The sequence below is a fragment of the Lepidochelys olivacea genome (assembly GCF_965140295.1).
Source record: "Lepidochelys olivacea isolate rLepOli2 genome assembly, chromosome: 17".
Taxonomy (NCBI): Eukaryota; Metazoa; Chordata; order Testudines; family Cheloniidae; genus Lepidochelys; species Lepidochelys olivacea.
The window spans coordinates 1,804,339-1,831,272 of record NC_140427.1 but is presented as its reverse complement, the minus strand read 5'-3'; the positions used below and the strand labels follow the sequence as shown (position 1 = coordinate 1,831,272).

Below are 26,934 nucleotides of genomic sequence, written 5' to 3'. Positions count from 1 at the left end.
CCCCCGGAGAGCGCGCCAGGAGCCGCCGCTGCCGCCCCCGCGGAGGGGCCGGGGCCCGTGGGGCCGGGCCCCCCGCCGCGCCCGGGCTGGATGAATGTGGGGCAAGATGGAGACCAAGACGATCGTGTACGACCTGGACACCTCCGGGGGGCTGATGGAGGTGAGAGCCGCCCCCCTCCCCCCGCGCGGCCGGGAGCCCCCGCGGCCCCTGCGCGGCCCCTGCGCGGGGGCTCGGGCGGGGTGGGGGGCCGCGTCCCCGGGCTGGGCCCAGCCCCTCACCGCCCCTCTGTTTGTGTGTGCAGCAAATCCAAGCCCTGCTGGCGCCCCCGAAGAGCGAGGACGGGGAGAAGAGGAGCCGCAGGCCCGAGAAGGAGGCCCGGCGCAGCGGCCGGGCCACGAACCACGATAGCTGCGATAGCTGCAAGGAAGGCGGGGATCTGCTGTGCTGCGACCACTGCCCGGCCGCTTTCCACCTCCAGTGCTGGTAAGGCCCGGCCGGCTCGCCGGAGCCCTGCCCGCTCGCTTGGCGCAGCGTCTGCGGGAACAAAACCCGGCGAGGGCTGGGCCCGCGGCCGCCAGCTCACCCGGAGCCGCCGAGGCGGAAAGGCCCCGAGCGCCCTTTCCCCGGGGCTCGGCGGATCGCCGGGGGGCGGGGGGCGGCTCCTCTTCCTTTTGGGTGAAGTGCTGAGGCGCCGAGGAGAGGCGAGAGGAGAAGCCGAGCTGTCGGTCTGCGGTTTGCATTGCCCGTTATTGCATGCCCCCGGGGCTTCAGCCGGGAAGTTTCTCCTCTTCCCGCTCCATCTTCAGGGCTGCCTTGCCTGGGGATCCCTTCGGGGCTGCGGCGGGTGGGAAGTCGCCTCTGCTTCTCTTGGGCTGGCCTGACATCGCTGAGCGCCTCGGTGCCGCTGCAGCTGCTGGGAATAATGGAGGTTGCTGTCTCTGTCTCTCTCCCTGCTTCACTGTTTACAATATGGCGACCTTCCTTTAAATTATATTTTTATTCTCAGCGCCATTTTGGCTGCATATAGCACTTCCAAACCCTTGCACCGTTACTGTAGTATTTTTGAATACAGAAGTATCTTCCCAGCGTTGATCCAGAACTCTGAACTTGAAAATTGACACCCCCCTCCCCCACCCTTATTCCTTTTTCCTTCCTCCCCTCGGTTAGACCTGCCTGTTCCATCTTGTAGGAGTGACCAATACGAATTCAGGGACAGCTTGCCAGTAGTTTTGTGCTCTTGTTGCTAATCCTCGGTGGTTGTTTGGAAATGTGTCCTTTAGAGCATAGTGGCTGCTGTTCGTGGGGGACACTGGACCTTTGGTGCGTTACCGAGAAGCCTCGCAAGCTAGTAACAAAAAGCAAACCAGCAAAGTCAGGAGATGTCTGAACTTCAGTTTCTGCCCTGAGAAGTCATTTTTTTGCTTCTGTGTAAGGAGCCTAGGTGCATCGAAAGCGAATTTGCATATATCTGTTCAGCAGTTGACTCAGGCTCATGTGAAATTCAGACAGCCAAAGTGAATAATGGGATGGGGGAGGGAGCAGGGCAAGTCAGAGCAATGAAGTTCTGGTGAATCGGTATTCTTCCTTGGAGAGAGATTTTTAACCACATTCCTTATTGTCTTTCATGCCTCGGATCTTTGTTTGCTACTCGGCTACAGTTGTCTCCTTGTGACTTTAGCTGAATGGTTGTACTTTTTTATATGGTAATTGCAGGTCTTAGAGCGCTTATTACAGTGATTACTGATACGGGGGAAATTAACCGTCTGGTCAGAATTCTGTAGGGAGTGTCCTGTTACCATTCTATAGACCTGTTTACCCAAGACAGGAAGCTCCATTTTTATAATCCATGATACCATCATTTCTACCTGGAAGAAGTTCCCTGGGTAGTTTTATTATATAGAGCACTTAAAATCTGCTGGACAACATTGGTTTTGGTTTTTTGTTTTAATCTGTTTAGTAATTAAACAAGGTAGGTGAGGTAATCTTTTATTGGGCCAACTTCACTTGGTGAAAGAGACAAACTTGGGAGCTTACACAGCTCTCCTTCAGATAGCTGTTTTAGGATGGGATTGTTTTATAATGTAGGGCTCAGTAGTTCAACACAAACAAGTTAATGTTTTACGATAGGATGTTGTTGATATAAACTGAACCTGGTAAAATCGAATGAAGTGCCTAAAATGTTGAGTCTCATTTGTTGAAGCAGGATAGTTGCTAGAAGCCTTGAGAATATTTGGGAGAGAAAATGGTTCACACACAGTTTCTCACTTACTTAAAAGCTGGTGTCTCTATCATAAGTCAATATCCACTTTATAGTCATGGAGATATTAGCTATGCATATACTTCATGGTTTAATTTGGCAACAGTTTGGGGTTTTTTAATCTGCATGGAGAAACCATGGTAATTTTATTCAATTTAGAGACTTTTGTGAAGTGACCTTTTTCCTAAAATTGACAGAACTAAATTACCCCCAACTGATTAGCTACTATTTTCATGATACGAATACAGGGCCCTATCCCTTAAGCCTTTTCTCACTTAAGTAGTCCCGGTGACCTCAATGAGACTGCTCTCCAGGGTAAGGAGTTTGTAAGGTCAACCCCACAGTTTATGCAGCCACAGTATTCAAATAATTCTTGGCTTAAATTTGCTTTAACTGGCTTTTTCTTCAGCAGAAGTAAAGGATGGGCTGCTTTCCTGTTCTCATTTCTAAAGGCTTGCATACCACTTGGTAAATGCATGCAAATGAGACAAGTTGCCTCAAAAGAACACTTGGGTGTTGTCTTTACCTCATACATCTTGCTTAAAGTAAACTGCCATTCCACTGGGCATGAATGCAGTACATGCATTTCTATGTTGTTCTGCAATGTTTCAGTAATGCTTCCTTGGTATATTTAAGTTTACATTCACTGTTTAAATTTACTTAATCTATAGCCAACTTGTGAATTCTGCTGTTTGAGGCATCTTCCAGGCATTTCCCTCAATACTGTTTTCACTGTTCTAAAACTTTCTTTTGTGACCGTGAGGAAAACAATATTTGACAATACCTAGTTTTTATTTAGAGCTCTTCAACAGTACACCCTGAAGCACTTCACCAAGGAGGTCAGTACCATCTGTAAAGGATAGGGAGGGGAAGTGGCATAGCTGAGAATTGAATCTGTCTCCCTAATTCCAGTCCAGTGCACTATCTGCTAGGTCACACTGCTTCCCACTTATACAATACTTGTAACTTGCTTGCTACATTATTGTACCTTGATTAGGTAAATATGTGTATATCTCCAAAGCAACAATCTGCATGTTTTAACTTAAAAAGGAAACAACCACACGGCATAATTTTTGTTTATCTGCTTCCATAGTCCATGTTAGTCTGGCGGGTGAATTCTTACCCATCTTTATTGAAATTCATTCTGTAATCTATTGTGTGCACTTCAAAGATACGTTCCAGTAAGCAAGTCTTGAAATATAATCCAGGCAGGTATTGTGGTTCCATTTTTGGTTTGGTTTACAGTGTCTGGGTGTTCACGGGAGTACTCCAGGAGAGAAAAGTCCTTTTTTTTTTGTTCTTAAGCATATCTTGACTTCTACAGTATTTCCACACATTTGGAAGCCCGCTGAAAAAAGATGATCGCTTTGAATATTTCCAGGTCGAATTACAGTATATTTACCTGCCAAAAAAGAGCAGTTTTACCCAGGTCTTTATAGTTACAAGTGGGTTGTCAGCCCCAGAATGACTTCATGTGCATGGAACAGATTTCTGATTTATCTATTATGAATTTGACTATTTTTGTAATCTTGTCCAAGAAAGATTATAGTTTGTGGAAAAACCAGATAAAATCTGTATTTTCTTTACTTACATCAGAGTTCATCAGCGTTGTTGCAAATAATTTGGATGGGGTAATAGTTATGGAAAATTTTGTAGTGCCCTTTTCGCTAGATTACCTATGACACTGCGTCTGCTGTATTCAGATACGTTGACTGTTCTTCAGATTTAAATTTTGCATAGAATGCTTTTTCCACTTACCAGCTTTTTCCAAGGAAGTTTTATTGGCTTTTAGCTTTTAAAACTCTGGTTTTGGTTAGGAAGCTTGCATATTAATTTGTCACACACTAATGTGATTACTATGAATGCAAGTTATTGAACAGTTCTAGAAATAATGCAGGAGAGTCTTTTCTTGAATTTTATCTCACAGTTCGATTCCAAGGGGGCTTTTGAGCTGGGATAAACTATTATAAAATGATCCAAAAGCAGTTTTCTTGTTTAGTAACTTTCTGTACTTTTCTCTTACCCCCTTGTTTTAGATGTGTGTAGCTATTAGTTTTTTCTGTCTCCTTTTTCCTGCCTGATCCGTCAGTAAACTCATGATCCTGTGCTTGAGATCAGTCCACAGAAATGATTGTGATGTCAAAAATTCCATATGGCTTTTCTGAAGGATTAAGCAGAAAGTGATTGAGAGGAAAAGCGCAGTTTTAAAATAGATAACTAGTAAAAATGGCAATAGAGGTTACAAAACAAAGCAGGTGAACTGATTTTTTTAAAGCAGTGCTATTAATTTTTCCTAGTGTGAAAGGTGCTCTCAAATTACTGAGCCATAGCATTCAGTTAGATTCTCATTTACAATTGCCTGTTTGTCTGGCTCCTGAGTACAAGGTTGTTAGTATACTGAAGCAACTTAAGTTGTCTTAAATTAGTCAACTTCCTTTTGAAGTGAATATGGCTCTGACACACCAAAATTGTGAATCTCTTGTGCCCCCTCCCAAGATTTCCCTTCATTGACTATTGTTCTGAACCAGATGAATTTTGTGTCTGTCACAGGGTAAGAGCACTGTCTGCTAGTTCCATCAAACATCTTTGCAACACTTGCCTCCCCATGTTTACATTTGGAGTGTTTGGCTCCATTTCCCCTTTCTGACTTGGCAGTCCTCTGGCATGCTGTTGTTGAAGAATTGGAGTAACAGAACTTGCTAAGAGAGGCAGATGAAACTAAACTAGCCTCAGTTTTGCATATTTTATTTTCTGAGTCACATCAGTTGACAATTTTTTCCATTCTATATGTGAAATCTTTGTTCAAATGCTATGACATGAATAACTTTCTATACCTCATTCAGATTTAGAATTCTCTTGGCCTATCCCAAGCTAGCATTCAATCTAGTTAATCATTTAGGAGTTAATTTTGATTTTTCACTTTTGTGTCTGATTCCTCCCCTTCTCTTGTTTTGTTTTTTGACTGAAGAAATCTTTGAGGCATCCAGATTCTGAGCTGCTGCCTTAATTTCAGTGATTTAGTCTTTTAATGGCCATAAAAATAGGTGTTCTGGACATCCTGCCGTAAGATAACTAACTCTCAGCTAGGTAATAGTGAATTGGACAAAGTTTAAATACACTTCAGCACTCCATGTAAGTGAATGAAACGTCATACTGAAATTACTAATAACTTTAAAAAGGCTTACTCATTGGCTCTTCGTAGGTTTAAAAACTTAAAATTTACATTTGAATGTTTACTATCAAAACTAGATCCTCCTTTTATGTGAACAATATACTGGCAAAATCTATCGTTTAAAAGGTCCTTGAAGTAAGCCTGGAGTACAGAGACTTTAATTTAAGCTTCTTTTTGAGCTCATAACTGTTAGAAGAGACCATAATATTTTCAAGTTATGTAAGAAAACAACTCATGCTATTAACACCTGTTTTAATTTAAAATATTTTATTAACTTAAAAATATTCGCTGCTTGCCAAATTTTATGCTTTAATTGCATTTGGTATTTGGGTGGTGTCAGAAGCAAAGTGGAATCTGAGATATTAAAGTTAATGAAAGAAGCAATTGCACTGGTCTGGTTACTTAATTAAAAAAAAAAGTCATTCTTTATGTGCCTTTAGACACAGTAACATGATCAGCCATAGCAGCTCTGTTAAGCTTCCTTGTTCAACTTTGGTTATGCTTTTTTAGTTTACACTGAGGCTCTGAAATGCAAAGCTATAAAAATTCAACTGTAGGAATAATGCTGTGCGCAGAACTTAGAATTTTCTGGAGTTTGGTTTGTCACAACTTAATAAGCTGAATTTTTTTAATGTGTAATTCAGGACCCTTAAGGTATCATTCTCTTCAGTATGTGGGTGCATGCTCTTTTAAATCTTCTTATGGTTGATTTAACATGTACACAGTGAAGTGTGCCTGCCAACCAAACCATTGGTTGCTGCTACTCTCAGAACTGGACCATAGTAATCGGGTTTCCCAGTCATCGGTGGGACTCTGTCAAAATCAACAAGATGTGCTATATTATAGCTGAACTTAAACATGATTCCTTCACCCTCCTCTGTATCAAATGGACTAAACTTATTAGAAAAGGTATCAAAATTACAAGTAAAGTTGTTTGAAAGGTACAGGATAAGATCACTGATAAAAACTAACAAGGCCTGTTACCCTGCCTAGGGAAAAATGTGCTTTGATGTTGAACTGTAACTCTTAAACATTTTGAAAATTGTGATCATCCATTTTTACTGCTGCAGTGAAATCTGTGTTTTAAAGATGCTGCATCTTGCTGAACTATTCGGTTTAGTAAAGTTTTTTTAAAGTAACTCTGTGACTTAATTTGAATCCATTGTTCTGCTCAGTAGTTACCCATTATGGTTTTACTTTCTAGCTGCTGTCTTCCAGCATGTTATCGCATCTGTAGGTGTGGCTCATGGGAGCGTTTCAGAATGTGGAAACATCCTCCCAAAGGATTTCTACTACCTAGAGGCACTTGCTTTAGCAAGGAGATTTTAATTGGATTTGATTTCTGATGGATAATGTTCATTGGTTAATGACGGCTATGCAGATCTTAAATATTACCTGTAAAAGTTCTTTGACCTTAATTTTTGTTACCTTATGTTCTATCTGCTAGACTATATACCTAGGCTCAACACTGCTGGGGGAAAAAAATCAAGAAGGTACAGTCACCTGCAAGTTTTATATGGCTTGTTTTACACCCCACTCTCTTCCCCACAAAAAGGAGGGAGGACAATTGGTTATGGCCCTATGCAAATTCATGGAGGCCACAGAAATCATGAAAATGCCCCCAAATTATGATCTTTTAAATATTTTTTTTAAATGGAAAATGTCTACAATGAAGTCTTTAATACAAAAAGAAAAAAGGTACCCTAGCTAGTCAATTTCAAGGACAGAATGTGTTTTCCTAACACTTCTAAAATTCGTGCTGGCCTATAAATTAACTAAATTAAGATGTAAAATTAATTGCATGCAAACCGTGTGAAATCCAATACTTTGCCATTTATACTCATGAATTTTTAAAAGTTTTTTATATAGGGCCTTAGTTATATAATAAAGGTGTGTGTTCCTCTGGTACTGATTAGTAAGGGAGAAAATGGGAAAAAACATCATTTGCTTTCTTTAGAGGTGGGATAATACATGAGAAATTAAAACTTCATAGCTCACGAAAGCTTATGCTCAATTAAATTGGTTAGTCTCTAAGGTGCCACAAGTACTCCTTTTCTTTTTGCGAATACAGACTAACACGGCTGCTACTCTGAAACCGGTGCTATCGCTGTTACAGTCTGTACTGGGGAGCATCTCAGTTTGGGGAACCTGATAGGGATGTGACTGAGCCTGTTACACCAGTGTGTGCCTCAGGCCTCTATAAGTGAATTGTAATTAAGAAACTGTGGTTTTGTTGACTAGAGCAGAAGACAGGATATTGGGCTAGATGGACCATTGGTCTGACCCAGTATGGCTGTTCTTACGTTCCTATCTGCGTGTAATACCCTACACCTCATTTGCAGGGTGCCAGGCATGTGTGTAAATTACAAGAAAAGCATATTGTCAGCCTTCAGTTGTAAGACCCATTCAGCACAGGTACTGACGTAATAAAGGCAGCAGAGTTGGTGTTGCTGCCCTTCAAGATACCCCGTAAGCGCACACATCTTGGAGTTCCTTTGTTTCTAGACTGAGTCAGTATGTGATGCTTTCTTGACTTTTCCTGTGTTCTAGGAAACCTGGTCCTTAATCCTTAAGTCAGTAATGACTAGCAGAAACCTACTGTGAAGAAAGCGGGCAATAATTTCCAGAGTAGGAAGGAAAGTGTATCTTTTGAAACAGAGTCCTCAGTGCATTAGGAACCTTGTGGTATCAAGGGATCATAAGAACAGCCATACTGGGTCAGACCAAGCTCCATCTAGCTCAGGATCCTTATTCCGACAGTGGCCAATGGCAGATGCTTCAAAAGAAATGAGCAGAACAGGATAATTATCAAATGTTCCATCCCCTGTCGCCCAGTACCAGCATCTGGCGGTCAGAGGCTTTACGCAATAATACAATAGAAATCTGTGTAAGATCTAGCAGTTTAAAAGACCAATCCAGGAAGCAAGTTTAGGCGTGTGAAAACATTAAAGTAATTCAGAATATAATGTGGCTTTGTTCTGGGGATGTGAAATTCTTGATCTGGCCTATGTTTACACTTACAAACAGTACAGTGGCACAGCTACAGGTATGCCACTAAAGCGTAGACACTTACTGCAGCTACGGAAGGGATTTCTCCATCGCTGTAGTAAATCCGCCCCCTTGAGAGGCAGTAACTAGTTTGACAAAAGAATTCTTCCATCAACATAGTTGTGTCGACACCAGGGCTTAGTCTGGCTTAACTATGTCTTGGGGATGTGAAGTTTTCACAGCCCTGAGTCACATATGTAGGTCGACCTAAGTTTTACGTGTAGATCCAGGCCCAGAATAAGAAAGCGTAAGCAAGCATCTTGCCACAGTGGCTAAACTGTATGTGACTGATTTTTGGAGTACTTGGCACAGTCAGCCTTCAAAGAGCTTCTTGTGTTCTTCCCCAACCAGTAGTTCTCACCATGGCTTTTGCCCAACTTGTGATGCTGAATTAAACACCACTTAGAGAAAAATACCTTGCATGTCACCATGGATCATAATCTTGTCAGCACACTTGAATGCAGTTGTAGCTGTGCAGGTTTGTGTCTTTGCTGTGTATAACTAGTTCTGGTGGTTTTTTTCCACCTTTAACATACTTTTTACAAATTGCCTTTCCTGAGAGGTGTTCAGTATATCATCTCAAGAGTATAAAAGGCAAATATTTTAACAGCAAGTTGGGAGGAAATCTAGTGTCTGAACCTGACTTGAGCCTTTTCCACTGATGTCTGCTGTGCATGAGTCACTTTTTGAAATAAACTAGAATGAGCTAGAGATTACTCTCTGCAGGGTTTGAATTTAGCAGTGGCCTGAGGACACAACAGGCCAAAAAACCTTCCCTGAGCAAGTAGCCCTAATCATTATAAAATATGTGCCTATACAGGCTATGACTTTCTGCTGTGGATTTTTTTTGGGGGGGGGGAGGTGGGGAGGTACTGTGTTAACTACCCCCTAGGATTTCCTTCCACCAGGAATAGTAACAGGAGCAGGATGTGAAAGGGGATAGGAGGGGGAGGTTTGTGCCTATGTTTGTATCTTTTTCTTTAAAAAAAAAAAAAAAAATCTGAAAACGCCTGGGTGGATTTTCAGTTTTGCTTTTTTTAATCTGCTTAGGTTTTTTTAATCTAGTATTTCTACCTGGAGAAATTCTGTGGCCAGCTGAAGGTCTGAAAGAACATAAGAATGGCCATACTGGGTCAGACCGAAGGTCCATGTAGCCCAGTATGCTGTCTTCCGACAGTGGCCAGTGCCAGATGCCCCCAGAGGGAATGAACAGAACAGGTAATCATCAAGTGATCCATCCCCTGTCACCCATTCCCAGCTTCTGGCACCAGAGGCTAGGGACACCATCCCTGCCCATCCTGGCGAATAGCCATTGATGGTCCTATCCTCCATGAACTTACCTAGTTTTTTTTAACCCTCTTAGGCCTGGTCTACACTGCGTTGGGGGCGGGGGGGGGAGGAATAGATCTACGATACGCAACTTCAGCTACAAGAATAGCATAGCTGAAGTCGATGTATCTTAGGTCGACTTAGAATCACTTACTTTGCGTCCTCACAGCGCGGGATTGGCGGCCGCTGCTCCCCTGTCAACTCCGCTTCTGCCTCTCGCCGTGATGGAGTTCTGGAGTCAACAGCAGAGCGATCGGGGATCAATCACTACCCACTCATCCAGCGGGTAGTGTAGACGTAGCCTTATAGTCTTGGCCTTCACAACATCCTTTGGCAAAGAGTTCCACAGGTTGACTGTGCGTTGTGTGAAGAAATACTTCCTTTTGTTTGTTTTAAATCTGCTGCCTGTTAATTTCATTTGGTGACCCCTAGCTCTTGTGTTATGAGAGAGAGTAAATAACACTTTCTCCACACTAGTCATGATTTTATAGACTTCTATCATATCCCCCCCTTAGTCGTCTCTTTTCCAAGCTGAAGTCTTATTATTCTCTCTTCATATGGCAGCTGTTCCATACCCCTAATCATTTTTGTTGCCCTTTTCTGAACCTTTTCCAATTCCAATCTTTTTTGAGATGGGTTGACCACATCTGCACGCAGTATTCAAGATGTGGGCTTACCATGGATTTATATAGAGGCAATATATTTTCTATTATTTATCCCTTTCTTAAATATTCCTAGCATTCTGTTTGCTTTTTTGACTGCCACTGCACATTGAGCGGATGTTTTCAGAGAACTATCCACAATGACTCCAAGATCTTTCTTGAGTGGTAACAGCTAACTTATATATATGTTGGGATTGTTTTCCAATGTGCATTACTTTGCATTTATCAATATTGAATTTCATCTGCCATTTGGTTGCCCAAGTCTGCCTGGGACTTAACTATCTTGAGTAGTTTTGTATCATCTGCAAATTTTGCCACCTCACTGTTTACCCCTTTTTCCAGATCATTTATGAATATGTTGACTAGGACTGGTCCCAGTACAGACCCCTGGGGGACACCACTATTTACCTCTCTCCATTCTGAAAACTGACCATTTAGTTAAATGATAGGAAACAAAGGGTAGGAATAGTTACCAGTCCATGAGAGGACCTTCCCTCTTATCCCATGACAGCTTACTTTGCTTAAGAGCCTTTGTTGAGGGACCTTGTCAAAAGCTTTCTGAAAATCTAAGTACACTCTATCCACTGAATCCCTCTTGTCCACATGCTTGTTGACCCCCTCAAAGAATTCTAGTGGATTGGTGAGACATGATTTCCCTTTACAAAAACCATGTTAATGTGGATTGTGACATGTTGTGGTGACACCTGAGAGAATGTTGCTTTTTTTCAGGTTTAAATAAAATAAAACAAGTTCTAAACATCTAACTAACTAAAATACTTTGGAGAAAAGCTCTCTATTACAATGAAGTGGACATGTTGAATTTTAAGGGCTCAGAACACTCAAGATACACTTCTGTCTTGTTAGCTAAACAGAAGTTCAGACTTGACATTCCTGGTATTTCTAAGGCTAAAAATCCTTAAGCAAATTAAAATATTCCCACCTTGAAGATGTATTCAGTTGATCATCTGAGAAATGTTGTGCAGATATAGAGGCCCAGAGATGAGCAACAAAATATTAGAGAGATGGAAAGGCTTCTGTGTGCGGAGAGATTGAAAGTTAGACTAAATAATTTTAAATGTAAATTAATAATCTAATCTCTTCTAGAGATGAGGCGAGGGAATATAACTTGAGGTATGTAAAACAACAAATGGTTTAGAGAAAGCTAAACAAACACAGCTGTTTACCTTCTCTCCTTGATTAAGAACAAGGGAACATACTTAAAAGCTAACAAATTTGACTGGTAAAAAAATTTTTACATAATAAACCTGTGGAATTCACTTCAGTAAGAGATCATCATGTGATTTGTAGTTTTCCCACATGTCCTTGATATGTATATGGGTAACCAGAGCATCCACGATTACATTGGCTAGGATAGCCATAGTCTCATGCATCACAATATAAGCCATCAACCAGAAAGCCATTTCATAGGAATGGCGATAGTGGACAGACCAATGGTCTACTTAGCTCAGTATCCTGTCTTCCAAAAGTGGGCGGTGCTAGATGTTTCTGAGGGAGCGAACAGAATAGGGCAATTTGGGTGATCCATCCTGTTACCAGTCCCAGCTTCTAGCAATCGGGTTTAGGGGACACCCAAAGCATAGGGTTGCATCCCTGACCATCTTGGCTAATAGCCATTGATAAACCTATACTCCATTAACTTAGCTAATTCTTTTTTGGACCCAGTCATATTTTTGTCCTTCACAACATTTCCTGGCAACGAGTTCTACCAGGTTGACAGCGTTGTGTGAAGAAATATTGTTTGTGTTGTGCTGAATTTGTAGATTAGATACTGTACTGTAATTTTGGAGTTTGGCAATTTTTTAGTGGGTTTTTTTCCAATCTGTGCAATATTGATGGGCGTCATCTTTTTTCTTTTCAGTAAGTCTAAAAGTGACTTGACTGTTGTGCTCTTTCCCCCTAAAGAGGTTCTCATCACGCTGTGTAGAGTTTTAAGTTCATCACAAATATTGAGAATCTTTTGAAACAGCACATTTATTTGCATGTGATTCTGTAGGCCTGATCTGCACATTGTGTAGCCTTCTATATACGTATGCAATATTGTATATGATATTACATTACATCTGTGTATCACTTTTCATCCCAAAGGATTTCAGATCACTTTGAAAACTGTGTAGTGATAGCTTCATATAACACGCAAGTGCACCCTACTCTGATAATATTAAACACTAAACACCACTTCAGGACAAGCGGAGAAGAACACTCCATGTCTCTGAAACAGCAGAGTGAATTTTACATAGCCAGAATGTAACTATCTAAGTCGGAATTTTCCTGAAGTAACCCTGTAAGTTTATTTTTGCAATAAGGCGTTCCTGAGGCTTAACCTCTGGAGTGCCAGTCCCCTAGGTGCTTTCTCCAGACTTTGTCCCAGGGAGTTTGACCATGAGCATTAGCTGAGAGTTTAAATCCTTGGAAGGCCTGCACCAATCCAAACTCTGCTAATAACTCAAGGTGAGCAATGGAAGGAAGCAAAGTGTTCGCCGCTTTTGTCATTGAAAACCTTGCATTCATATCTTCACAAATGAAATTATTTTTGGACCATACTCCAGTGGATATCTGTCCACACCAAATATTTATCAGACTATTCAATATTAACAGTTACTCCCAGGAGCAGAAGGATCCAAGGAAGGATTGAGATGTTTGGTTAAAGCAAGAGCTCATGTTATGCCAGTAGTTAGCCAGCACTAGTAGTCCCTTGCTTTCATGAGCACAGGAATTACCATATCAGATCAGACCAGCAGATGGTGGTGTTTTTTGCTCTGTGACAGTGGCAAGTGTTGGATATTTCAGAGGAATTTGCAAGAAACCCCATAGTAACCAGTTATGGAGCCATGTGTGCGTAGTGAAACTTCCTCCTAAACCCTTACGTTCGCCCTCTGAACTAAATGGTCCGACTCTTCTTTCTGGTCACATGGAAGCGACCCCAGGCTTCTGATCTTTATCCCTCTCTGAATCCTTTATTTCTGCTGTACCTTGCAACTGTGTGACCCAATTGAAAGCAGGACTCCAGGGAAGGGGGTAATCTGTGTAATATTTTTAGTCTTCCTTATACGACTCTCTTGACTGCCATTGTCACTGAGCAGAAGTTTTCATTGATCTATCCCCAGTGATGCTCAAGTCTCCTTACTAACTGGTATTGATTTAGAGCCAGCAATGTGTACAAAGAGTTTAAATTTATTCCTTCAAATTGTTCCTTCCAATGCATATTACCTTACACTTGTCACGATTGAGCTTTTTAATTTTCCCCAAAGTATTAAGGAGGGAAATATGCAGCTTTCCTACAGAGGAAAGTACCCAGCCTCTCCAGTGGCTGTCCTTAAAATCCTGTCAAATAAAACATGTTGAAAAATGTGGTGGTTGGATATGAATCTTACGGACTTTACCATATCACGTTTGATACAAAAACATCCACTTAAAGTCTGATCAGGCCCAAAGAATACCTTGTTCCTGAACCTGTTAGAGGAAAGATGTGTTGGAGCTCTGATAATTCTTAGGAGGAAATCGGTCCTGTGTGTTTTATCCAAGATTTGGGATGCGCTCTACATTCTGACATTTTGTTTGTGGGAATTTTGGATTCACTATAAACATCAGGAAGCTGACCGTTTAAAGAGAGCCCAAACTTAGATCCTACATGCCAAACGTTATCTGTGTTAAAAAACAGGTGGATCTCCATAGTGGGGTTGGAATAGCTTAGATATGCTGTTTAATAGCTCAATGTAACACTTATATTGCTGAATCATCTCCTCTTATACTTCCTGTTGGAGAGATTCTGGCATTATTGGGGTGGAGGGGAGGAAGGGGTTGCAATATTTCCTAACTATGTCTTAAAGATACACGGTCTCCATTTCCTTTTTTTCCCACAGAAGATAAATCAGCAAACTGTTCCTTGGCACAGAAGGTCTATAGTAGGGTGGTAAGAGAGTTAAGACAGGCAGGGATTTTGACTAGCTGCAGTTGTTGACTTGTTTGTTCTTTGTGTAATGTATTGGCTTCAAACACTTTGTTCCAGGTGTCCTTTCCCTGGAGGGCTTTGGGGAGCAGCTGTGAATAGAAGTGTGTAACTTGGGCACAGTAAAACTGTTTCAAAGAATTGCAAATTTGTAAATGATGCAACTTTCTACATTTCTCAATGGGGCGTTTGTAATACGCTGGCACTCTGGCTAGTTTCCTTGTTAGAGTTTTAGTTATGGCCATACACTGGGAAGCCAATAAACCTTGTTCTCTATGATGTTCGTAGAACAGCTGTAGCTGCATCCGTCATTAGAATAAGTCAGAGTCCACATAAAGGCTTTTCACTCTTCTGCCTTTTATCTTGCTGGCAAACCTACCCACCAGTGTCTTCCAATATAAGCCTGTCAGTAAATCCTGCTACATAACTGGGAGGTTTTAGGAAGTGACATGAGTGAGCTGAATGAAGGGGCTGCTGTAAATTTTTTCCTTTTGTGCCCAGTTGTTTCTGTTAAGTTCTGACTTTTTCCTCTCACAAGAGAAAACTCCAAGTATATCTTCACACAATTCATCAACATAAGTCTTACAAGAAAGTTTATTCAGACATTGAATTCCAAAGTTCTCCACTCCATTATTAAAGCATGATGGAAACTGGCATCTGTTCTCTGCCATCAGCAGGCAGGGAGCACCCTCACTGCAGATTTCACAAATGGTCTTTTTCAGCAAGGTGTCCACCAGGAATGCCAGTTGTAATTAACTTGCATTTCTAATGCAGTCACAATTGGTTCCTTTTGAACCATGCATCTTGCACCGTTGAAGTGGCAGATCAGAGAGGGTGCCATTCCTCTGAGTATTTGTTTTCTTTACTTTTGCTGACCTCAGGAAGTGACAGTAAGCATAATTACAGAATTTAGTCTAATACCAACATCAGATGTATGTGAGCTCCAGAGTGTGAAATTGAAAAATAAAACAGCTTCATTGCTTGATGAAAACTCCTAATATACAGATCACTTTGGGGTTTGTTTGATTTCATGATATCCATTTAAATAATGATTTCACCTTCCTAAGTGAGGGTTTGCGTAATGTACGGTATATGGGAGATAGTTCCAGAGACTTGTAAAATGATTCTTGTATAAACCTTATATTGTGAAAATGGGTTTCAAAAAAGATACTTAGTGTAGAAAAACCATGAGTTTACTGTCCGTATAAACAATATTTAACACCATTTTCTGTGGCTTGTGTAATCTGTTCTTTACAAAGGTAGAGCCATGAAAATCTTTAATTAGTTCTCTGTGGGACTGACCTTTCAGGTGTGTTTAGTCTTTTAACTTTGAAAGTCAGATTTTATATTTCTCAGGGCTGTCTTTCTTTTGTCTTAAGTTCTAAAATGTACATGTTACACTGAGCAGACAGATGCAGGTCGCACATCAGTAACCTTCCACGTTATGTCAGTGTTGCTGCACCATTTTGCTTGCATGTCATGATAAAAAGGAAAAGTCTCTGAAATGGAGGGCAGGCTCTTGTATAACTATGTGGTACAATTCCATATTGAAAAGCAAATATATTATGTGTAATTGATAATTAAGTTGGTGCTGTTGAGCAACAGGTCCTGCTGGCAGCGGCTTCATCTGTAACAAATATTAATGCTTTTGAGGTTTGTGTTAATAAGTGTATGAAAAATAGAAGGTAGAAAGCAGCCATGCTGTGCGCAGCTCAAAGTAGAGTTTGGTGATATGACAAGAACATTGACTGCTGTCTTGCTTAAAGATCTTACTTCTAGTATGCCTGCTGTAGAGGGGTGCAGAATGTGGTCATAACTAGTTATTTAAAATTGCACATTTCCTTTGTGTTAACCGGGATAGTGGCTTTTTCCTGGCTCAGAATACAGCAGTGCAAGAACAGTATTCATCCATCTTGGTTAGTATAGTGTTCTGTCTTGATGAGCAGCAGTTCATTAACCTCCAGGACCAGAATCCAGCTTTGGCGCATTGATTGCAGTAGCTGGGCCCCGTTGGAGGGTGAAGTAAATTCAGGAGTAGAGTTTGATATTGAAATGTTGCAGTTGATCTGAAATGGCAGCTTTGTTCAGAGCTCCTTAAAATGAGCATTCTGTTTTAAAGTATTTTAAAACTAGGGGTTTTACAGACTAATGCAAGAGATGAATCATAGAATATCAAGGTTGGAAGGGACCTCAGGAGATCATCTAGTCCAACCCCCTGCTCAAAGCAGGACCAGTCCCCAATGTTTGCCCCAGATCCCTAAATGGCCCCCTCTGTATTAAGTGACATTTTAAACAAAAAATCTTGTGTATATCCATATTCATAAATACATGAAATATTTTGGTTTTTGAAAAATCGTAAAATGAAATCTATTCAAAATCATTTGTCCTTTTTATCACTCCCTGGGATCCATTGCACTATTCACTGTTCCATTGTAAAAATATCTAAGATCAGGATAATGAGTTAAAATAGCCTGAAGTGTGTCTGGCAAAATGTGTATTTCTGAGTTGGCATACTAAACATATCTTAAAATGGGGACAGGCCTGTTCTGTGGCAGAGTTGGGCATGTCTGTAGGAGTGAGCTTTTTACCACCTTGTAGTTTTGGAACTGCTAATTTCTTTAGTTTTGTTCTTTTGGGGGTGGGGGGGGGGCAGGGAATCAGCAAGATGCCCCAAAATAAATCAGTGGCTTCTAGCTATGTTTTTTAAAGAACTCTTAAGCCAGTGGGAATAAAGGATCTGAAGCTATTGCTGAGGTCACCTCAGGACTTGCAATTAATCCAAATGTTAAGAAGCATATTTGAGATTGTTGCTGTAACTAAGGTTTCTGTTAACAAAATGTTAGTTTATTTTGTAAAAAAACTCCTAATTTCAGCCACACATCTGACACTCTATCACATTATCTGTAGTTGAAAGAGAGGTTTTGGTGCTTTGTGTCTTCCAAGGAGCTTGATCATCTGTTCACCTGAGACCTCCAGGAAATGGAAAAACAAGGTCTAGGTGTGTTTCACTGTGCATTCTAGAAATATAGTACTCTAGATACCTGAAGCATAGGCCACTAGAAATGCTCAGCTTTTGTTTCTCAAAATGGCTGCCAGATGTGTTGTCTCTACTGAATCCCCCTGTGTTTTTGAGACCAGAAATGGTGGTTACCACCACTCTGGTTTTTACTGCCTTTTTCCTTCAGTCTTCCATTCTTAGAACCTGTGCAACTCAACATACAGAATGTGAACCTGACAGCGTCAATGCCTGTGGACGACTGTGTGTCAGGATGTTTGTAAGCCTTACCGAATGTATGCTACGTCATTGTTTGAAAAGAGGAAGTCTGTTTTATAGGTTAAACTTAGAAGTTGAGGCCGGACCCTGTGCCTGGGACCCGTTGCTAGCATTGGGGTTCTCTATGGAGAAAATACCTACAGCTTCAGAATATATGGTGGCAGACTCACTGAAGAAGCTGCTATCTGAGACATCTTTAAAAATATTTGTTTGCAAAGACTAACTTACAGTAGAACATCTGTGACTTTTGCTAGCTTTATATTGGCTTGTCTAAGTGATGTCACTGAGCCTTGTAGTAAAAAGGACTTTCATGAATTATAGAAGAACACTTGACTAGCAGTCACTTATTTCAGGCCTCTGCTTTTTAGTGATTGGTATTTAAAGGCTAGTTAATACTAATGTAGTAATTGACTCTTCTGTATTACCTTGTATCAAAAGGTCTCAAAGCACTCGGCAAAATAAGGCCTCAGTCCCTTAAGTTCAGGTACTTATATGGCCCCCATTACTACAGTAGCTGAGCTCCTCAGTCTTTTCATGGGTTTATCCTCACCAGACCCTGGAAGGCAGGGATGTGCTATTCTCCTCATTGTACAGATGCAGAACAGACACAGAGGCTAGGAAACTTGCCCAAGTCTCCCACTTCCTATGCTAGTGCCCTAACCAGTGGATTTACTCTCTGCAGGAAAGAGGGATCCCTAGGCTGAAGTACGTATTGCATCATTGAATTTTGGCTAACAACTGCAGTAAATTTATACAGAGTTAAAATACAAATAAATACACTTTGAAAACAAACTACATGGAAACAGAGTCCTCTGTTTATCTGACAGCAGTTCTGTTTCCTCCATGACAGTTAGTGACCTGATTAAACCATAACTTGTGCAGGAAAAAAGATCTCAGTTGAAAATTACCTTTTTAAAAACATTAACAATATAAATGTCTTGGGGGGAAAAAAGATTTTAAAAAACCCAAAACCCCTCAGACATCTCTTATGCTGTTGTAACATTGAGAGAAGGCTGGAGAAGGGCCAGATTTCAAAATCCCACCGTCTTGGGGGTGGTGGTGAACTTTGTCCCCATCACCCCTTGAACTGGTTTGGTTTAACTTGAGTTTCTCATTTAGATGTGTTTTTTTCTTCTGTGCCTGCCTATGCTGATTTTTGTCAACAAATCTTGCAAGGGCAACTTTTAATTCAGTTCAGTTTTGATATGTATTTGTAATTTATAAGTTTGTTCACATTTATTACTGATGTGAGACTAACTTCCACACCCCTAAAATCTTCGCAGTTTTCCAAATTCTCTGCCACGTTTCCTGCTTCAGCCAGCCTGTCTGCTGGTTCTTCTGTATGCTTTCTACTGGAGCTGCTCATGGCCACAGTCCAGGATCCTAGCAAATATTTTTATACAATTCTGTTGCTTCCAGAAAACTGAAAGAATTGTAGTTAAGCCATATGAAAAGGGTTTCCACCCTTCCCAATCTGTGATCAAGCGGTAACTTTGTAATTCTTTCACCCATGGCCTTATCACATAGACTGGAAGGAGGAGTGGACGAAGGAGATACAGAAAATGCTATTCCAAGGAGTATCGACTTATACTGCACACATGAGTCAAACATCTCTGTTTTGGAGATATTCTTGTTGACATGGTACAGTATCTGTTCATTAATGGCCAAGGCTGATTCTTCTGGGTCAGACAAATCTTAAGCTCATATCTTCAAGGCAAACTGCATATATCATGCGTTGGTGGAATACTAGGCCTTATTATGATTGATAGTAACTAATGCAGAAAATGAATGTGTTTTGCTGTTTCTTAGCTGATTCTAATGTACTGGTAGGTATAATGCATTGCCTCTTCTCTTCCTGGGCAGGTGAGTTTCATGGCAACAACTCACTTACAGCTCACAACTACACTGGAGCTGGAGGTGTACTTTCCCAGTTATGTAAATTCACACACATTAGCTCTTATTGAGTTTGTGCACTAAAAATAGAAGTGAATCCCAGAGGCAGGGTGGGCTAGCAATTCCAAGCCCAGTCCTGTCAAGGACCCTAGGCGTGTACAGTAGTTGGGACAGGGAGTCCATCCCACTGCTCACACTACCTTTTTTATTTTTAGCATGTTACCCACACTAGCTTTGATTGAGGTATGTCTCCTCAAGCTGGAAATTACACCTCCATCTCCAGTGTAGACTCCCTCAGTTGAAGAGGGATCATGGCTGTAAACTAGAAAACAAATTCTGTCACTTGTTTTGGGGACTTTTGATGTAGTTCGTTCTTGGACAAGAATCTAATCCAGTCTTCTGGCAGGCTCTAAATGAACTTTAAGACCCCACTGTTCAAATTATAAAGGTGCGTAGGTGTATATATTTAAGGGCAGTGAAACTGGCATCTATTAATGCAATGACTTACATGGCACCAAAAGTGTCGTCTGTTTTCTTGATGCAAAGGATGGGGAAGCACCACAGCAGTGGAAAATAAGTGCTTAATATGGAGGGCTGATTTTCCCAGCAGAATATTTTAAGGTGGAAGTGAGTGTTTTATAATTAGATTATAAGATTTTATAATTTGCTTCATTGGTGATAGGTTTATTACAAAACTGCCTACAGAGGGAGCACAGTCCATGAGCCTGAATAAAATAGAGAAGACTCCTGGCAATGGAAACTCTCAGAATTATTCTGGGCCAGCTTGAAATGTTCTCGGTGTTGCAAGCTGAAATCTGAGAGTAAAGTGTGTGCCTTGTGTTCCTCTCGCAGTAACCCTCCGTTGAGTGAGGAAATGCTGCCGCCAGGGGAGTGGATGTGTCATCGCTGCACTGTGCGCCGAAAGGTAAAACCCCTTAACCCAACAAACCCGGTCCTTTGTCTCCCTCTTCTAAAATGTTCACTCTGTGCTGGTTTCCAAACGCTTCACTCATATTCGAGTCTTTCTGCCCTTTTCCCCTCCCACCAACCTTTCTTTTCCCATCCCCACAGACATAGATGCAAAACCTTGGAGAGTTCTGCTCCAGTGTGTGTGAGATCATGGAATTGCAGAGAGTAAAGTGAAGGTTAGACAGCTCGGCAGAGCAGAGAGGTTTTGATTACGAATAGGTGCACAGAAAACTCTAAGGAAGCCCCAAATTCCTGTACTGACTTTTACTATTTGAAATCACAAAACTGAACTTAAATCCAGACTTACAAACATTAATTTAGTAACATACCCTCAGCAAACAGCAATTTTCCACATTAAATCTTGGACAGGAAAAAACAAACTGCACTAAAAAATCCCAGAGGGAATAATTCTGCATGGGCAAAGGAGATGGACTAGTTGTGCCTTAATGTGGCTTCCCATCTTTAGTGTCTGATGCTTTTATGGCAGTGCCTCCTGATTCTGGCTAGTAAAAACAAAACAAAACTCTGACCCCCACAACAGTTTCCATAGCAACAGACTGAAATTGCTGTGAATTATGACTTCCTTATTTGTAAGAACAGGATGGAGAGATGATTGGGCAAGATTGTGGCTTGGTTTTTTGACATGCTATTTCCCAGGAAGCTCTCCTTGCTAAATGTAAACATGATTTTGCAGCAATGACGTCTTCAGACTGTGTACCCAAGTGTTTAAAGAGATTCTGCACCAAATTATCCAGGAAACCATTCATATGACGTGCTACACAAATTCCCCTCTAACACGTTGCTTTCTCCAACGACACCTTTTATCATGGTCTCTTGCTCCTGGCAAATCACTTGTGATGCTGTTGTACCCTGAAGACAGTAACGCTTCAGAAACTTGTCTCAACAATAAAAAGGTCAGCTTAAAAAGAGCAATGGCTTTGCTTTCTCTACCTCTTTTCCTTATCTTGAATGGCTTAGGTTTTTGGGTTTTTTTTAATCCCTCAATTTTTGCTCATTCCAGCACCCCACACAAAAGAGAAATGCTGCTTCCGAAAAACCTGTATCGGACAAAAGTCTCTTTCTGGTGGCTCAATTTCTTTTTTTCTCTGCTCCTGATTTTCCCTGTGGTTTGGTTTTTGTTGTTGTTGTTGTTGGCTTTTTGTTTTTTGATTTTTTTTTTTTTTTTTTAAGCGGGATTCCCCTCCTTTCCTATGTTCAACTGTCTTTACCCATTTTCTCCTTGGAGGTTCATATGCTGCACGTCTCACAGCTTTCATGTAGATTGATGTGAATGCTAAATCCTTAAACTGTGCTGATGCTGCCCCTTGTGACTCGTAATAAATTATGCCCATTGCTCCTTCCAAACTAGGAGCACCAAGAAGGCTGGCTGGCTAGAGACCTCAAAATTAGGGTTGTCAAGCGATTTTAAAGAAGTAATCGCAATTAAAAAAAATACCATTCAAGCATTTTTGGATGTTTTCTACATTTACAAATATATTGATTTCAATTACAACACAGAATATAAAGTTTACAGTGCTCACTTCCTATTTTTGATTACAAACATTTGTGCTGTAAAAACACAAAAGAAATTGTATTTTTCAATTCACCTCATACCGTAGTGCAGTCTGTTTATAATGAAAGATGAACTTACAAATGTAGACATGTACAAAAAAATTTGATTAAAAAACAAAACAGTGTAAAACTTTAGAGCCTACAAGTCCACTCATTCCTACTTCTTGTTCTGCCACTCACTCAGACAAGCAAGTTTGTTTACATTTGCAGGAGATAATGCTGCCCGCTTCTTGTTTACAATGTCACCTGAAAGTGAGAACAGACATTCGCATGGCACTGTTGTAGCTGGGGTTGCAAGATATTTACATGCCAGATGCACTAAAGATTCATATGTCCCTTCATGCTTCATCCACCATTCCAGGGGACATGCATCCATGCTGATAATGGGTTCTGCTCGATAACAATCCAAAGCAGTGCAGACCAATGCATGTTCACTTTCATCATCTGAGTCAGATGCCACTAGCAGAAAGCATACTCCACACCTCGTCCCTCTCAGATTTTGGAAGGCACTTCAGATGCTTAAACCTTGGGTCGAGTGCTGTAGCTATCTTCAGAAATCTCACATTGGTACCTTCTTTGCGTTTTGTCAGATCTGCAGTGAAAGTGTTCTTAAAACAAATAACGTGTGCATAGTCATCATCTGAGACTGCTATAACATGAAATAAGTGGCAGAATGCAAGTACAACAGAGCAGGAGATGTACAATTCTCCCCCAAGAAGTTGTCAAAATTTAATTAACGCATTATTTTTTTTAACAAGCATCTGTGACGAAGCGGGACTGTTCTTAATGTTTCTTCGGAATACTATAGGGGTGCCTCAGTTTCCCCTATGCATTTCTTAAGTCTCTAGGTGGTGGGATAAGGGGGTGTAATTGTTGCAGAGCAAAGAGCCAGTGTACATAAATGGCCGACTCTCTCTCTCTCCTGGCAGCTGATGGCATGGGCCCTTCCCCCTGCAAGGTGATAGCTAAAGGTGTTGGAGAACAAAGGAGTCAGGTGACCTCCTGGACCAGGAAAGGGACAAAGCCCAGAGGAGGAGGGGGTGGAGAGTGAGTCAGTTGGGGGCTGGCTGGGGATGAGGCTTGAAGTGCAGATGTGGTTGTCTGGCTCTCTGCCCCCGAAAATGGACCTGGCTGAGAGGTCTTGTTCTCTGTACTTACAAGCTCTGTTTTAGACCGTGTTCCTGTCATCTAATAAACCTCTGTTTTACTGGCTGGCTAAGAGTCATGTCTGACTGCAAAGTTGGGGTGCAGGACGCTCTGGCTTCACCAGGAGCCCGCCTGGGCGGACTCCCTGTGGGAAGTGCACGGAGGGGCAGAGGATGCTGAATGCTCCAAGGTCAGACCCAGGAAGGTGGAAGCTGTGTGAGCTTCTTGCCCTGAAGACAGTCTGCTCACAGAGAGGAGGCTCCATCAGAATCCTGCCCAGCTTCGTAGGGAGCAGTTCCAGATCATCACCCGGGGACCACGTGACAGCATCATCAGCATGGAAGCATGTCCTCTGGAATGGTAGCCAAAGCATGAAGGGGCATACGAATATTTACCATATCTGACACATAAATACCTTGAAAAGAAAAGGAGTACTTGCAGCACCTTAGAGACTAACCAATTTATTTGAGCATAAGCTTTCGTGAGCTACAGCTCACTTCATCGGATGCATCTGATGAAGTGAGCTGTAGCTCACGAAAGCTTATGCTCAAATAAATTGGTTAGTCTCTAAGGTGCCGCAAGTACTCCTTTTCTTTTTATGTATTCCATGTTCCTTTCCATACTCCCCCACTTTATTATGGTGGCTTTTAATTACTTTGTTTACTCCCAGCGGCTGATTCTTTGTACTAGGCATAGTGTGGGCAAATACTCTGCATGCTGCTTCGAACACTTCTGCGAATGTACTTGAGCCCTTCTGTGCACCAGCCTCTGCTGTTCCAGTCCTTAGCTTCCAGCATTGATCTCCTTCCTTACCTTCAGCTCCCCATAGACTCTCCTGAGCAGAAGTGGCCAGTTCGTGTTAAGTTGGCACATTGCAGTTTTTACTTTTTTTGTGCTCTCAAGTCATCGTTCTAATTCTTTTCTCATTTTTGAGTAGTCCTGCTATGAATGGACTCAAACGCTGCAAACCCTGCTGCGCTGTATTAGGCAGCAGAATGGTCCACTGTGTATTGTTTTAAGATTGTGGTTCTCAAACTTTGGTACTGGTGACCCCTTTCACAAAGCAAGCCTCTGAGTGCGGGCCCCCCCTCATAAATGAAAAACACTTTTAATTCTATTTAACGCCATTATAAATGCTGGAGGCAGAGCAGGGTTTGGGGTGGAGGCTGGCAGCTCGCAAGCCGCCCATGTAATAACCTGGCGACCCCCAGTTTGAGAACGCATGGCTTAAGAGGTGTCATTGGTAAATATGGTCTCCCAAATACATTGGTTGGTTGATCTCGAGTATTAATTTGGAATCTGATGCCACTAAACATGTTACTCGTGTCCAGACTGGATTTGAATCCAAGTCTCCAGAGGCGAAAGGCAAGTAGGTGAACCTCCTCCCACGCCTGGCAGTTCTAACTGCTTTAGTAGTAGTGTGACTTAGTCACACTAGCAATAACCAAATTGCTTTTACTGGCTTAAGGCTAAATGTCATGGTGAGAAACTGTTGCAATCAATGTCTTGAGCTTTTGTTCATATAGCATTTCTGAAACATGTTCAATCTTTACTTACGTATGTATCAGGGCCAGTGTACTTATTTGTATGGCACGAGTGGTAAGTGTGGCTCTTCATGTTATGCAGAAGCGAGAACAGAAGAAGGAGCTGGGGCAGGTAAATGGATTGGTGGACAAATCTGGGAAAAGGACCACCTCCCCCACAAGTGACACAGACCTGTTGGATAGGTCTAGCACCAGCATCAGGGCAATTGCACATGCCAGGATCTTGGAACGGAGAGCAAGTCGGCCTGGCACTCCTACATCTAATGCCAGCACTGAGACTCCCAATTCAGAGCAGAATGATGTAGACGAGGACATAATTGATGTGGATGATGACTCTGCCATTGCGGAAATGGACTGTGGGCAGCCCCAGCTGAAGCGACCCTTTGAGCTTCTTATTGCAGCTGCCATGGAAAGAAACCCAACCCAGTTCCAGTTGCCGAATGAACTGACCTGCACCACAGCACTTCCAGGTGAGTAAATATTGTTCACTTGCATAGCTTACAGGTCAGACATGCAACTGGTGGTTGCAGAAGTGCCGTCTGCCTTCTCTGTGCTCTTGTTTGTCCAGTTTATGCAAGATTCTACTGACATGTTTTTCTAATTCTGGCTTTGATGCCCCCTCCGCAAGTAGATGGTGCGGGTGTACACTCTTCTCCAGCTCCTCTTCAGATGTGGCTGCTTCACTAGAACAATAGATGAGTTTTTTTATTTCGCTCCAGGACATGCAGCAGGACTTGGAAACCTGTTTAATAGCAAAATGCCGGACTGGCCGGAACTTTGGTAGAGTTTAACAGAGTAGTGTACAGCTGCTCTCGGACGCCCTCTGCCAGACCAAATGACGCTGGCCAGAGGATTTTACCAGCCAGAGGAAGTCTCCTTGTATTTTGTTAGGATTGTTAATTGCCAAACTTTTATTCACTGCCATTGTATTCCTGGAATAGACTTTCAGACTAAGTAACAAGTTGATAATTTGAAAACTCAGTTTAGCCTAGATATTGTCTCTGACTAAATCTAGATGGCTGCTTGCTTTTTTGGCTCATGTCTACAAATAACAGGCCTGCCTTCATTTTATTTTTGTATTCCTCATCTCCCCTTCTTTTAAATTGATACCAAATTTAAGTCAGGGCTGTGGTGCCCTAAGTAGCTTTGCTAGCCTCTTCCTAGGTAAGTGTGTTTGTTTCTGCTAGAGATGGATGTGTATATCCGTTTGCTCCAGTTACAGTGATCAGAATAGGATCTCTGTTACACACAAGTAATGCAAAACCTTTTAATTTACTTTTCAGGAACTAGTAAGAGGAGGAGGAAGGAGGAAACCACAGGAAAGAATGTCAAGAAAGCACAACATGAGTTAGACCATAATGGTCTGGTTCCCTTGCCGGTAAAAGTCTGCTTCACATGCAACAGGTACCCAAGTCTCTCACTTCTGGGAGTTTCACTTGGTGTGGATGAAATTCTATTGTTTGTGAAAAGTTTGGCATCCTCTGCTTAAATACCAGTTTTGATCTCAAAAGGCATTGGATGAGTAAAAATTGTGTAGTAGTGAGTGTAATTTATGGTGCATGTAGAGGGCGTTAGGAGAAAATAACGCTCAGAAACAAAAGGCAGAAAATCGCTGACAAAGATACATGCCACCAGATTATGCAAGGGAAACTCAGAAATGGTTAATCACAGAACCACAGAGCTAAATATTTATACAATCTTGGGTTGCTGGAATAGTGAACCATATCCATGAATTTACATCCCAGCCCAAAAAGTCAGTTTAATTGATAGTCTAAATCAAATTAAAATATTATTGTGGAAACCGAATCACAGTACAGCTATGCTCAGTGTCTTCTTTCACTCTAAGTGAGCTGTGGGAAGTGAGGAGGAGCTTCAGGTAAGCTTTAAAAAAAGAAACCTACGATGAAGCTGATGGCTTCATTAAATGAATTGTGTGTGGCTGGGAAGAACAAGCGTATTTGAAAGAGACCCCCTCTCATGTCCACTTTGTTTTGATGACCTCTTCTGTCTCTCTGAAGTAAAAGTTCTCGGTGCAACATAATATACCTCTCTGAGGAGTGGAGTAGTTGGGAATAATTTAACTCCCTGGAGGTTGCTCTT

The 26,934-nt window shown here is 41.6% G+C and overlaps 1 protein-coding gene across 2 annotated transcripts in view; it reads left to right on the top strand.

The window, feature by feature from the left end:
- Window positions 1–26,934, top strand: part of PHF12 (PHD finger protein 12) — a 44,748-nt gene continuing 17,814 nt past the window's right edge. For both annotated transcript variants that reach the window (XM_084650687.1, XM_084650686.1), the window contains exons 1-5: window positions 1–160; window positions 303–484; window positions 20,456–20,528; window positions 24,917–25,304; window positions 26,118–26,238. In XM_084650687.1, the coding sequence (XP_084506813.1) occupies window positions 95–160; window positions 303–484; window positions 20,456–20,528; window positions 24,917–25,304; window positions 26,118–26,238 (830 nt within the window). In that variant the 5' untranslated portion in view covers window positions 1–94. The remainder of the gene's footprint in view (window positions 161–302; window positions 485–20,455; window positions 20,529–24,916; window positions 25,305–26,117; window positions 26,239–26,934) is intronic.